This window comes from Dendropsophus ebraccatus, chromosome 9 (assembly GCF_027789765.1).
Source record: "Dendropsophus ebraccatus isolate aDenEbr1 chromosome 9, aDenEbr1.pat, whole genome shotgun sequence".
NCBI classification, from domain to species: Eukaryota; Metazoa; Chordata; class Amphibia; order Anura; family Hylidae; genus Dendropsophus; species Dendropsophus ebraccatus.
The window spans coordinates 43894110-43909455 of record NC_091462.1 but is presented as its reverse complement, the minus strand read 5'-3'; the positions used below and the strand labels follow the sequence as shown (position 1 = coordinate 43909455).

The 15346-nt window shown below is 41.8% G+C and overlaps 1 protein-coding gene across 2 annotated transcripts in view; it reads left to right on the top strand.

The window, feature by feature from the left end:
- Positions 1-15346, top strand: part of IQCA1 (IQ motif containing with AAA domain 1) — a 141663-nt gene that overhangs the window by 32272 nt on the left and 94045 nt on the right. For both annotated transcript variants that reach the window (XM_069985201.1, XM_069985200.1), the window contains exon 5: positions 1629-1700. In XM_069985201.1, the coding sequence (XP_069841302.1) occupies positions 1629-1700 (72 nt within the window). The remainder of the gene's footprint in view (positions 1-1628; positions 1701-15346) is intronic.

Below are 15346 nucleotides of genomic sequence, written 5' to 3'. Positions count from 1 at the left end.
CTGCAGCTTTAGACCTGTCTCTGAGCTGACAGGCCCCTCAGCCAATCACTCTCTGGAACCGCAGTGGCCAGTGATTGGCTGAGTGGCCTGTCAGCTCAGTGACCTGCTCTGAAACTACAGCAGTGGCTCCAGGGAGCAAGCAGAGGGCAGGACAAGACCGGAAGCGTGGAGAGGCAATGTATTAACAGTTTATTCAATCGTTAGCTGTCAGCCTCACATCACTATTACACGTAGTGATGCACAGTCAGTGGCTGATTTTGATGTCAGACCATTTGACATGATCAGCCAATGATCGTTGTCATTGGCTGATCATTGTCTCTATGATTCGGCCAATTATCGCTTAGTGTAATAGGACCCATACTTCTTCTACAGTACCAGTCAAAAATTTGGACACACCTTTTCATTCTGTGCTTTTTCTTCTACAATGTAGATTCCTATTGGAGGCATGACAACTATAATGGGGCACATATGGTATTAGGTAGTTAACAAAAAAAAAAGTGTTAAACAACTAGAATATGTTTTATATTTTAGAGCCTTCAGAGTAGACCCCTATGCATTGCTGACAGCTCCGCTCGCTCTTGGCATTCTCTCAGCTTCACAGGGCCGTCACCTGAAATGGTTTTCATGCATTCAATATAAATCTGTAGAAAGAAGAATCATGGAGTGAAAAAAGTTTCTCCAAACTTTTGCCTGGTACTATATGTATCTCACTTAGGTGTCTAATCTGAAGATTGATGGGTTCACATAAGTAGTGTGAAGAAATGGCTCCATCATTAGGCTATGTTCATGAAGACTTTTATGGACCAAACATAGTCTACTGGTGTTTGGTCTCTTTTTCAAATGTATACTCTTTTTGTAGGGTTAATAAGCACGGTCCATGGTGCTTCTACGGCGCTCCTAAGTCCTGCAAAAAAAAAATCATAACAATAATAATAAAAAAAAAACATTACATTTGATCCAAGATTACATTTGATCCATGAAAAAAAAAAAAAAAGAAAACAATGGGGACTTTTTATATTGGGGTACCTCTTATGCTCCCTTGAGGACCCAAGCTTTGGTGGAGCTACACTTTATGTAACTAAGTACAGTATATCCACTGATGACTTTTCAGATCAGCAATGACTTTTCACATCACTGTTACATATTTTGGATCTTATCAAATAGATGAAAAATGGAAAACAATAGAAAAAGAATGAATCTGAACAAATACCTTTATTTTTTGGAATGAGAGCACATGCTGCCACCTTGAAGGTCCAGACAATGCTCCACTACTATTTTCAGAAAAAAATAAAAAAGTGAAAAACATTTTTTCTAATAGACGCAACGAAACATTCACAGTTATGCACAATTCTTCCTAATCCAGTAAGGTTAAATAAGGAAACTGAGCTATTTCCATTTCCCACATCAGTCATACTGTTTATAAATGGAATATTCTGACTTTTTCGAGGGTAAGTAATGTGAAAGGTTCACAAAGCCTTAGCCCAAAGCCAATCTGCAGTTTATTTACTGCCTATTCCACTCCACACTCCCTTCCTGTACACTTTTCTGTATTTCCCCAATCGCTCTGCAGCTCAGGAAGCCTATTCCATTCCTGCCATATCCTTACTGATTTTCCGTTCACACCGTAGGTCTGGCGAGGCTATATTCAGAGGAAGAAAACCAAGCAGCAAAGAGAAGAGGAAATGATCTTCCTGGGCATGGTAGGTTTTCCAGAGGGCACACTTCTTCAGGGCAAAATGATATGTTTACCGCATGAAACTGAAAATTTTCAGCCATACACAAATCTTATAAGTTCTCATTCTTGTGGGTTTTGTTTTGGAAAAGAAGAATCTTTTGTTTTCCCAGGAAATGTTGCTGTCACACTGTAGGAACATTCAATGTCCAGTACCGTTTTGGCTTTATAATGGGATTTATACACCTGTTACTGTGCTTAATGAGGACGTATTCAGAACAATGGAGTTAAGTTACTTTTTCAGATTCACAAGATATCTGGCCTAACTACAATGTCAACTTAAAAAACACAGCATAGGGTTCAATTTGACAGTTTACTTTCTATACCACCCATCACTTGCACGTAAAGGCCCAATCTTATTGACACCTCCTCCTGCAGGATTACAGCCCAAAAACAACTTTCCTAGTTCATTAAATAACATAAGAATGGAGACTTCAATAAAACAATGGTTAGCCAGCTCCTACCGTATGCTGCAAGGGCTGCAAGGACATCGGTAATGATGTCCCTGCAGCCCTCGGTAAACGATCATCAGGCCGTGGAATTGGCCCAGTAAACGAGCGCCGATCTAGCAGATTGGCGCTCGTTTACATTATTGATCGGCCCGTGGAATAGGGCCCTTACATTATGCAGCCATCCTGGTCATGTGACACGGCCGGCATGGAACTCACTGCATGTGGACTTCTCCCTGCTCGTTCTCCTGATTTGTCACAGTCTCAACATTCAGACCCCAGACAATCAAAACCTTTGTCATGTCTCTGTAACATGACAAAAGTTTCTTTCTAATGACAATTGCACTTTAAAGGTTTACACTTTAATTATACCTAATTTTGTGCCCCTTACAGCATAATAATGTCCTCTTTGTGCCCCTCTCCTGTATATTGCTCCATGTGGCCCCTATATTACATATATTGTTCTCTATGGCCCTCTTTCTCCCATAAACTCTTCCATATGGCCCCCTAACTCCCATAGTTTCTCATATCCCCATCTCTTACATGCTCATGCCACCATAGACTGGTCCTTAGGGCCAGTTTACACTGAGGAATCAGCGCTGAATGTTCTTGTGGAATTCCACACGGAATTCTCATGGAATTCCACAAGGAAAGTATTCCACCTGGAATCACCTCTGGCGGAATTCCGCACAAGTTAAAGGAGAAGTCCGGCCAAAATTAATTTTTGATATGTTGTTACTTATGAAAAGTTATATAGTGTCCAGCAGGGACTTTATTGTTTCTATGGATTTCTATGTAATGTAATGTAATGTAGTGTACAGTGCTTTATTGAATGAATACATCTATGGAATACTTTGGGGAGCAAGTGTCCTTGCTGCCCAAAGTATTGCATAAATGTATTCATTCAATACATTAGGATATCACAGTAAGCCCGCCGATCCGCCGCATGCCGATCCGCCACATTCCCGCCGCACTCCCGCCGATCCGCCACTTATACACTGAACTACAGCTCCCATCATCTGCTTATAGTATGAACAGGTGATGGGAGCTGTAGCTGGGTAATGGATAACACTTGCCGCTGATGCCACTGCTTATGCCGCCGGGCGCAGGGGGGAGCCGCTCAGTACACAGGAGTGCTCACCCCTCCTCCTTCTTCCGGGTTACCTTCCCCCTATAGCACTGCTGACTCCCTGCCTGGCCGCCGCTCTCCGCTCTCATATACCGGCTCCCGATGCAACAGCGCGAACACCAGGAAGCATCGGGAGCCGGTATATGAGAGCGGAGAGCGGCGGCCAGGCAGGGAGTCAGCAGTGCTATAGGGGGAAGGTATCCCGGAAGGAGGAGGAGGGGGGAGCGCTCCTGTGTACTGAGCGGCTCCCCCCTGCGCCCGGTGGCATAAGCAGTGGCATCAGCGGCAAGTGTTATCCATTACCCAGCTACAGCTCCCATCACCTGTTCATACTATAAGCAGATGATGGGAGCTGTAGTTCAGTGTATATGCGGCGGATCGGCGGGAATGCTGCGGATCGGCATGCGGCGGGAATGCGGCGGATCGGCGGGCTTACTGTGATATCCTAATGTATTGAATGAATACATTTATGCAATACTTTGGGGAGCAAGGACACTTGCTCCCCAAAGTATTCCATAGATGTATTCATTCAATAAAGCACTGTACACTACATTACATTACATTACATAGAAATCCATAGAAACAATAAAGTCCCATAGACTTCTATATAGAGAGCGCCCCCTGCTGGACACTCCATAGGAATTACACCTTTCGTCGTGACGTCACTGGATCTGAGAGAATTCTAACACTTCCTGATCTACTAAATTAAGGGAAATAGCCCTATATGTGCATTTCCCATAATTAATGTACATTAGAAATTTGCATAACTTTTCATAAGTAACAACATATCAAAAATTAATTTTGGCCGGACTTCTCCTTTAATTATTTTTTTCCAATTCCACGCTGAATTTCCATGAGGATTCCATGCTGACAAATTTCAGAGCACAAACTCAGTGTTCATTTCAATGGGATTCTGCCAGTGGAATCCGCTAGAAGAATAGATACGTGAATTTTTCTGGCGTAAAGCGGATCCGCCATGGAAAAGTCAGCCCGGAAATTCCGCTGTGTGAACTGCAGAGCGTAAATTCCATTGAACTCAATGGAATATGGCTCTGCACTATATTTTCAGGCGGAACTTTCAGTGTAAATTAACCCTTATGCGCACCTTCCTTAAAGCCCCTTCCCCTACACAATTTCCTCCTCTGTATGGCCCCTTAAATGTACAGAACCATCCTTAAAGCAAATCTATTTGAAGGAATAAAGTAAATACAGTGGTGGTTGCTGCAGCATCTCTCTCTTTCCCTTCCGCTCTCTCACCCTTTCTCGCGGTATCTTTGAAACTGCATGCTGTGAGAGGGGAGGAGGAGCAGAATATTTAATGCTGAATGTACCTTGCGCAGCACTTGGACGGGTGTGAGCAGCAGGAATCGGCACCAAAATATAGGTAAACTCCACCACAATAAAAGCCCACTATTTCAAAAAGCTTGATAGGAAAACTAATATATTTTCAGAAACCAGGCAACATGATAGGAAAAACAGGTAAAATATGCAGTACAACTGCGCCCTCTAGCTTAGTAATATTAGCACATCCTTATAAAGGCTCTATAGCGAGTTATATACAGGCCTATCCGCTGTGACGTGTTCCCCTAAATGCGGCTATAGAAGTGTTTATGTGAGGCAGCAGGGGGCGCTGTAATGAGCTGTTTTTGGCGCACATCCTCTTTATTAATAGGTTTTTTAGTATCTCAGAGTCTTCCAGTGTCATTTTTCAACGTCTGATATGTGTGACATAAACCGAAAAGAAAAAATGATGAGCATATGCCGAAAACTAATGTCTTGCACTTAATGCAGCATCTCGGGATGTAATAGAAAGGCACTCACTGTGTGGCATTAATATAGCGTGATACATAGTCTTTACAGTGTAAAATGACAGAGTCTCAGCACTATGGTGGATAATGGCTTTGTACACACGCGGGGAGCTTCTTCTGCAGTTGTGTAGCCAATCTGAATCCGTTCTATTTATATCGGCACAATCTGCCTGACAAATTAGCTGTTATGGACACTTTGCATAAATATTTATGCCTGTGTTTGCGTGGGGGCAGAACAGTTTGATTTACAGGGTAATGTTATGTTTAATGACCCACTCTCCCCTCACTGCCGAGCCAAAGCCACACATCCAAAATACACCACTAAGAAAGATAACATGCCGATTCGGCACTGCTGGGTCCAGTTAACTCTTTATTTTCCAGAAAGCTGTGTAAAAAAAAAATAAATTTAAAATTGCACCAAGATACTGTCGCTCTGTCATCAATTTATGGAGTGTGAGAAGATGTGAGGAATAATATGCCACTCGCTATAACCTGATGAAGTCACTATGAAGGGCTGAACTTTCTCAGGTTCCCAGGGTGCTGAAAACTTTACATTTTCTTCTTATGTAACTAATGACTTTCAAAGTCCTTAGAATAATATATAAACAGACTGTCGAAGAATCTGAAGGATTACAAATACTTGCCTTATTTTTCTAATGTCATTTGGGTTCTCTTATCGCGACAACCTCTTTCTATCGTGAAGCCAGTGATCGTCAGTGATCGGCTGATCTCTGCACATCCAGCTCTATAAACTCCCAGTAATGGAGGAGAAGCTTCTCCCAGACAAATATTTCCCATAAGAAGGCTGAAATGTAATATTACATGGTGACCATGGCACCTACTATGGGGCCCAGAGGTTAAAGGGTCCAACCATTGTAGAACATTGTACCTTTTTATAGGAGATCAGTGGCTTTTTGCTGTCTGATTATTTTACTCACATATATGAAGCTATCACCCATAACGTAGATTATTGTTACTATATTGGTACTGTTTCAGTTTTAGGTCATTAGGTGGTGAGGGCTCATCTCATGTAGCTACAGGCCCTATGTTACTCCATTGATGATGGACATTCATATTACCATTACCGTATTTAAAACTAGGATAAATCCTCCAAAAAATGTTTCTTTTTATTGTAGGTTTTAAATGTGTGTCTTCAGTAAATCTTGTTTAACCCCTTAGTGACTAATTTTAGCTCATTCCTATTTTTTCTTATGTGTGGCTGAATGAGGTGTTGGGACATATTTAATTAGCATGCGCCCCGGGTGTACGCCACAGAAAAGGCACAGGTTATGCCCTTTTCGGTTGAATACACCAGCCATAACCCCCTGCTCGCCTGATAGAGGGTGCAGCAAGGCAGGGAGGAGGTATGGTGTCTTCCTGCACCTAATTTATCATGGTTTACGCCTGAAAACAATGGTAAACCTTGCAAAAATGTACAGCTGCTCTGGAACTGGTATAGATTTTTGCGCAATCCCTGTGACAGGCATGCCCCTCTTAGTAAATTCAACCGAGTAATTGAGGACGGGACTTTATTTACGACTGGCATACAAGTACACCTGTTAGGACTCGAGTCAGGCGCTCGGCTCGGCTTTTTCAGCCATAATGCTTCACATGTTTTTCACATACTCAGCTCTGCTGTTCTTTGTTATAGCAGAGGCCAGGGTTTCACTCCCCTGGCTGTTCAGCATAGGTGTTGGGTGTGTGCACTGATTATTGATTGACAGCTGACTTACCAGTTAGCTTTCTGTATCTGGCAGGACCTGGAGCCTCAGCCCCAATCAAGTCTGGGGCTGGGACTCCAGGCTGAATAAATATCAGACCTGTGCTCTCATTTCTTGCCTGCGATAGAACCTGGTTCCTCCTGTGTATCTTGACCTAGCATTACTCTGACTTTGTACTTCCGATACCTGACCTTTTGGCTTTGACCTCGACTATTCTTTGGATCACGATTTTGTACCTATACTGACCGGCTGTTACCGACTCGGACCTCTGACTTTTCCTTGCTTGTTTGTTAGTCTTGTCTCTGTTTTTCGTGTATGCACTTTGCCAGGTTAGGGAACGCCGCCCAGTTGTCCGCAGCTGTTTAGAGCTGTCGCGGCAAGCAGGTAGGGCCAGCTGGGGTGGGTGCCAGTTCTAGGGCTGCACTCGTCTTGTTTTCCCAGACCCCCTACCTGACAACACCAATATTCATAAATCTCCCCCTTTGTGTTTTCTGGGGCAAGTTTTAGTTCTTTTAGGAACCATTTTAGAGTACATTTATTGTATCCATTACTTTGGTTGATATTTTTTGAGGGAAGCTGGGATGAAAAAATTCAGAAAATATTATCTTTTCTCAACAGCATTCCCAATTAAATGTAAGAAATGTGGTTAAGTTGTGTTGTATTTACGCAAATACCAAATACTGTATGTGTTTTGGTTTTTTACACTTTTGCAAAATAAAACTATTATGTTTTTTATTTCTTTATGTATTTTTTTTAAAATCACTTTATATAATGCTTGGCCTGACAAACACTATCAGGACTGCCAGGGCTGTAATGTGTATTGGACTGTGCCGAAGGAACTGACAGGAGGTAATAATGCATTGGCATAAAGAGTATACCGAAGTATCACCATTACCTGTCAGTGCCTTTGGCACAGTGTAATACACATTACAGCCATGGCAGTCCTGATGGTGTTTGTCAGGCTCCTGACTGCCATGGCAACCATCATTACATAGTGATCACTATATGCCGATGGTGACAAAGGGAGCTCCCCTCACCTGTCAAATCTATTACCTGCCACACGATTCTAATAGGGGAAGTTAAAAAATAAAAGTCACAGGGTACCTCTACTAGCCATGGAAATAGACAGATGACCAAGTCCATCAGAATGAGAGGGGCTGTTTGCATCAGCTCTCCTGTATAGCTTACGAAGTTGTTTCTCAAGTGGAGGTCCTCACGTTCACTCCAAGGGCTTATTATTATTATTATTATTATTATTATTATTATTATTATTATTATTATTATTCTTTTCAATTTCCTCCAAACTTGTAGTTTTCATTCTAGCTACTAAACCTAATGATAACCTGATACTTCCTACTGATCATCACAGACAGGAATGCAGTGAAAGTTATAACAGAATAAACATAAGACAGGGTCAGATCATTCACAACAGAGCTCAGCATCCCCCTCCCCGCACATTCACCTCTGCACTGGTCACAGAGCATGCCTAAAAACTCTCTTATAGAACTGACTAGGTCCCTTCTGGTCTATTATGCCTATGTCCATTGGGTTTGATGTACAGCATTCATCTAAATTCGATTAAAAGCTGCTCTGGCAGGATGGATACCCCACAATAATTTACTTTAAATTGCATTTTTTTTAAAATTACATTCAAAATAGAAACATTAGAAAAAAAGAACAAGTTTCTGTATCCATCTCTGAATATTAAAACAAATAAAAAAAAAACCTATGCAACACATTTATTATAATACTAATAGTTACCATAGGGTTTAAGTATTAAAGTTAATCTACATCCACATAATGAGGCATATATCCACATTTCTTGTTTACTTACACAACAGTCTGTTCTACAAAGGTGTTTTCGCACTGTATATAGGACAGATAGTTGCAATTACTGTCAACCATATAACAGCAAAGTCCCCTGGGCATCCATTTACTGTACAGTGATCCATATGCCTTCCCATGTACGCATACTCTTCTTAGCATGCTCCTCTCTGCACCCCTTCCTCTGTGATAGACCTTCTTATACATCCTTTACCTATCCTCTAGTCTTATATCTGTACTGTAAAATACGATTCCCTACATGACAGCCTATACGCTCATGTAAAAAAATAAAATAAAAAAAGTGCATTAATGCCATTATTAAATAGCAATATTGCTGTATTAAAATATTTTTTTAGAAATGCAGAATTCCAGAAATATATAGTACCATGAAGACCATGCTAAAGATTATCATCTAACAGATCAAAAATTGTTGGAAGACAGAGGATATGTCTGGGGTGAAAAATCAATCACATGGTAGAACATTTTCTTCTGTCTAATGCTCAGGAACACCTTAACAATCTCAGTATACACTACAGTGCTGGGGGAAGTGTGCAGAGCTTCACTCCAATAACCCTCTTATTGTTTGAGAAAACTGGAGACATAAACTATGCATTCTCTGCTCCATTGTGTCTCCTTAGACTTGCCAGGGAGTTAAGCGGAAGCAATATTTGTCCTGTTAGCAGAAAAGTCTTTGCTGACTATCCATTTTACAAACCATTTCATGAGCGCAAGTATATAAATTGTATCTAAACTTCTGTATATGTTGTTAGTTTTATATCTACTTTATAGCTATAATACATATTATTGTTTACTCTTGCAATAATTCAGATTGACTATTCCTCAAAATTAGATCCATTTCTTGTAGACCCAGCATGGCTGAGTAACCATTAAATGGCAACCATCCACTCAATATCAACAGTGTATGAACACTCAATTCTGTGTTTTCAATCCACTCCTGGTTTTGGTTGCAAAATACTGACCAAAATACTGAGCAAAAATACTGTGTGGGAACCCAGCCTTACTGTAAATGTATACCTTGTTTTCTGCACAATGAAAATACATAAGTAGATTTATTTATGTTTTCAGCAGTTAATACGATTCAGACAATGTTTCTACATGTAGAGAAATGCATGTGGCCTAAAGTAAACCACTCTAACCCATGCTTCCCAAGATGGGGCGTCTTCAGGTTTAGTGCCTAGGGCAGCTGCAGCTGTTAATATGGCCCTGCTAGTGACATGTATATACCCTTTAATGCATGCCCCTGGTGACCCAGCTTTCTTTATGGTCCATAAAGCTGCGTATATGAACTGCTACACAAAGTCCCTATGGCTTTTACAGACCCATAGGTATAATATTTGCCACTGTATAGCATGCAGTGGAATTTGCCACATAAATTTCTCACGGATTACATATGAAAATATCCTAGTATAGAATCAAAGGCCCATAGCAGCCATAGAATTTGGTCAGTCCCTATATACTACATATCTTAAATCACCCAAGATGCAGAATCCCAACTCAGATTCTGAGGTTCCCTAAAATATAATTTTATAATACCCATGTAATATAGTAAAGTTTAAGAAGTTCATAAAAAAGTGTATATATATATATATATATATATATATATATATTCTATTATAAAGTGCAAAAACCTGAACTCAATGTAAGCCTATATTACTTATGCAAAAAAAAAACATTGCTTTAATATTTCAGAAAACCTCATAAAATGAAATTCTACCCATGCATAATATTCATGTACACACATAGACTGCATAAATTCCCTGTAAATACGACTCTGGAGCTGACAGGCGTGAATTATATATGCTATGGCACCATGCCACACCATGCTCCCCATTGTATGCGCTATGTATACTTGGTTTAATTACACAGATCTGCTCGGTGATGGACATGACTGCGGCAGTCACATTATCTCTAGCTGAGGCCCTAAAGGGGTCTAGGCTGTTGCTGACAAAGTAGAACACTGTGCTGATCTGTGGGGATTCCTGATTGATAATTATTTATGGCTTGACAAGAAGGGGGTAATAAAATACCGAATATCAACATTCATAACACTAAACGGCATCACATGCTAAAGCTGGATGTAAATGTTTCTATATATGTCACATCCCCTTAGGCTTCCTCGAAGATACCTGAGCTAATATCACCCTTTCTTATATTAATCATACTGATCAGAAACCTGACATTTTCATCACCTACTCCTATATAGCTATACAGTAGTACCTTGGTTTCAGAGTAACTTGGATAGAAAGCGCTTTGCAAGAAGAACTCACAGTATTTTTAAAATTGTAACTTAGTTTAAGAGCATTGCTTTGGTTTAAGAGCTCCTTGTACGGGGTGGGAGGCCGAGTGGGGGAGGGGCCTGGTCTGCATAGCGTGGTCTACAGCACTGTATTCTGACCCAGCAAGACTTCCTCACCTTAATATTCATGGCAGATCCACTTCAGGCTGGGGCTTGCATCAGGGGAAAAGACTTTGGATGTAATCTCTCCATAGCTCCAGGACAGAGAGTGCTGCTATACTGTTCATACATATGGTGTCAGGTCTGGAAGACAAGGACAAGACACGACAGTGAACCCTGACACTTGCCCCAACCAATGTCCCTGCCTACTTGCCACGGACGGCCCTAAACGGCCATGGACAACCACAGAGTCGGTCCCTACGCTGAGTAGGAGTGAAACACAGAACATAGACAGAAAAACAAAAACACAATGGAGGGAAGTCAGCTAGCCGAGTCAAAACCAAAACGGGCAACGCAGTACAAAATCAGAAAGAGAGCAGATAGTCGGAGGGCAGGCAAAAGGTCAGGAAACGGGCAGAGCAATAGCAAGGGAATTAGGACAGGGAACGCTGGGAAAGGAGCACTGGAGCTGGGACTAGTATACACTAATATCCAGCAATGAGATGCTGGCTTCACTTACACTTTATACTGGATCCAGCCACATTTCAGATAAAGCACTGCAGGCCGAATGGCAGAGCGATCTGTCACTCAGCCTGAGTTCAATGCTGTTCAGCTGCACGGCCGGCTGCACGTGACGTCCTTGGTTGCCAGGGACGCTGTCGGGTCTCCGTGACGTCACCTGACTCTGGTCTCTGAGGCGGCGCTGTGTCCCAGCACCACCTGTCGGAGCAGAGCCTGAGGAGGATGCCGCTGGAGCCCTGGCAGGTGAATTACTGACATATGGCCTGATAATTCTTTTATACTCCCTGCAGTCTCTATCAGCAATTGTGATTCCTATCCTCTCCATTCCTGTTATAATATGCCTGCACATACACTCAGCTATACACACTGCTGCTATAATGTGCCCGCACTTACACTCAGCTATACACACTGCTGCTATAATGTGCCTGCACTTACACTCAGCCATTCACAGTGCTGTATAGAAAAGTTTCTGTCACTGTCCTTCTGCACAGCTCTTTGATTCTAACTGATTGATCCATGCTGAGCTCACACCCCTTCCCCATTGCTGTCATGTGACCACACAGACCTCTGACAGCAGCCCTGCTTATCTATTCTAGCATGTTGTGCTACACTACTGCATTATGGGGGATCTGCACTTCCATTCTGTATCTACAAACTGCTGCTGTTTTCTCAAGTTTATGCACTTACTATACATTATACTCCACATGCTGATTGCTATACCCTACAGTAACTTAATATATCACAGATTTAGCTGTTTCTAAATGTTTGTTTCATTTGTTTTACATGTTATTCAGAATTTAAAAAATAATAATAATTGGGGGGGGGGGGGGGGGGCGTGTGGAACCAATTGTCTACATTTCAATGATTTTTAATGGAAAAAATTGCTCTGGTTTAAGAGTGGATTTGGATTACAAGCACGGTCCCAGAACGTATGTTCATTGTGTACCACAAACGACTATAGAAGTAAGAATGAATGAAATGCTCTGCAGGTATAGCAGTGGGAGGCATACTCGCCCTCACAGCGAGGGGGAATATTTGCGACTCTACTGACCGGCAGCTTCATAACTTTTGGCTGAGTCCTCATGTTTTTCGAGCCTGAGCTCTTTGAAGAGCGGCCGCAGTATAATATGTACTTTGGAGCAGAAATAAGGATAGGCTTATAATAGAATCTTTCATAAAGCTTCTTTTCTATATTTTCTTCCTCTGCTTATGTTAGCCCCACACACTGCTCCATTATGACACAGCCCTGAAGGTTTTAGCAATGGCTCATCTTTACTGAAGTTTCTTTATTAATGAAGTCTCTGCGGGTGCATTAATCGCTTGGCTTTCACAGCTAATGGGCTCCCTCTCGCCCCGACATTCCCCTCACCCCACTGCTTGTGCAGATATGTCCTTCCATAACTGCCTTCCCCTGTTTAATGTTCTCTGCCGGCGCCCAGCACGCACATTGAGCAGCTGTTCTGGGTCATTAGCCTGAGGATGCAAGAATTGAACTGGGCCTGCACTTTGGAGAACGTCCATTAGCATGCACCCAGCATCAGCATACACGCACAACCCCGCCGCTACCACCACACCAGCTATCACACATGACAGTGGGGAGGTATGATGTATGGCAAGGCACATCCACATACGTTTACTTAATGCACCAGGCCAATTCCTTGAGTGCACAAATATTTTTCTTTACAAATTGCCTTCCTGGTCACTTTATCATTCCTTTAAAGAATCTCTCCAGAGTCCTTCTCTATGTGTCTGCAGCGAGTCCATGGACGGCCTCATGCTGGATTATTTGCCAGCTGCTGGCCCACATACAAGACCTTCCCATACCTGAAAGAAGCAAATGTAATATAGTATGAACGGGATGACAAATGTGTGAACTCTTGCTGTTACATTGAGATCAAAGATCCCTAAATAATAATAGATGGAGTGGAGGAATCTCTGCATATCTGAATGTCTAGTATAGCAATGTTTATGCCAACATAGGTTTGTGGTGTAGAATTTTACATATATATATATATATATATATATATTCATATATATATATATATATATATATATATATATATATATACAGTGGTACCTTGGATTAAGAGCATAATTTGTTCTGGGACCGTGTCTGTAATCCAAATCCACTCTTAAACCAAAGCAAAATTTCCCATAGGAAATCATTGAAATGCAGACAATTGGTTCCACCACCCAAAAAATAATGATTTTATATTCTGAATAACAGGTAAAACAAATGAAACAAACATTTATAAACAGCTGAATATGTGATATTATAAGTTACTGTACAGTATAGCAATCAGCATGTGGTGTATAATGTATAGTAAGGGCATAAACCTGATAGCACAGCAGCAGTTTGTAGATACAGGATGGAACTGCAGTTTCCCATAATTTAGTAGCGTGCTACATAAGGCTAGAATAGAGAAGCAGGGCTGCTGTCAGAGGTCTGTGTGGTCACATGACAGCAATGGGGATGGACGTGTGTCCAGCATGGACCAATCAGGACTGACAGAGACTGCATGAAGCATGAAGGATTGAGCAGGGAATGTATGGGCGCATACATGCAGTGCTCTCTGTCCGGGGAGAGAGGCAGGGACGATTCTAGGTTTTCTGCTGCCTGAGGCGAAACCTGAAATGCCCCCCCCCCCCCCGTTACGACCACACCTCCCCATCAACCCCCCCCCCCCAAGCCTATTGAAAATCATAAGTAAGGTGTATGTGCACAAAACCTGCAGCATATAAAGCTTATAATAATACGTGCATATTGTATAGACAATCCTGCTCTACCATATTTCACTCTGTCCCCGCACTACCAGGACAGAAAAAGTATCTAAGTTTCCAATTCTTCTGGGGCAGTGATCACTTGTAATAGTGACGTGTGAAGCATATACCAATACCTGCAAAGTGTCTGCAGTCCTGACTTCCTTGCATTCTAGGTCTGTGTCCAGCTATCATCTGCAGGTCATGGGGTCAGTGAAGTTAGTGGTCTGTAGCAGACAATATAATTTATGGCCACTCCATAAAACATGCCGCCCCTACAAACAACTACAAAGCTGCCGCCCTGAGCAATAAACTCATCTCGCCTCATGGCACAAGCGGCCCTGGAGAGAGGGGTTACAGCTATGAAGAGATTACCTCCACAGTCCTGTCCCCTGATGCAAGCCCCAGCCTGAAGTGCATCTGCTATAATTTGGAAGGTGAGGGAGACTTTCTGGGTCAGAGTACAGTGCTGTAGACCACCATCTGCAGGCCATGTCCCTCCCCCCACTCCCCCTCCCACCAAGTACAGGGAGCTCTTACACCAAAGCAATGCTCTTAAACCAAGTCACAATTTTGAAAAACTGTGAGCTCTTAAACCAAAACGCTCTTAAACCAAGTTACTCTTAAACCAAGGTACCACTGTATATAGAGAAGAGAAAACATATGTGAGGTCAGCACATGTCTCCTGGCTTGATTGCCTGAAACTTTTGAGCACGGAGAGTTTTCCCCTGGACTCCGGGGTATCATATACAAAAAGAAGAAGACAGATTCCTCTCCAGCTCAGATAATATTGAATGCTTTATTGGACATACATATAACACATATATGTATGTCCAATAAAGCATTCAATATTATCTGAGCTGGAGAGGAATCTGTCTTCTTCTTTTTGTATACCACTGTATATATATATATGTATATATATATATATATATATATATATATATATATATATATATATATTTGCATGTATTTCCCAGGATTAAGG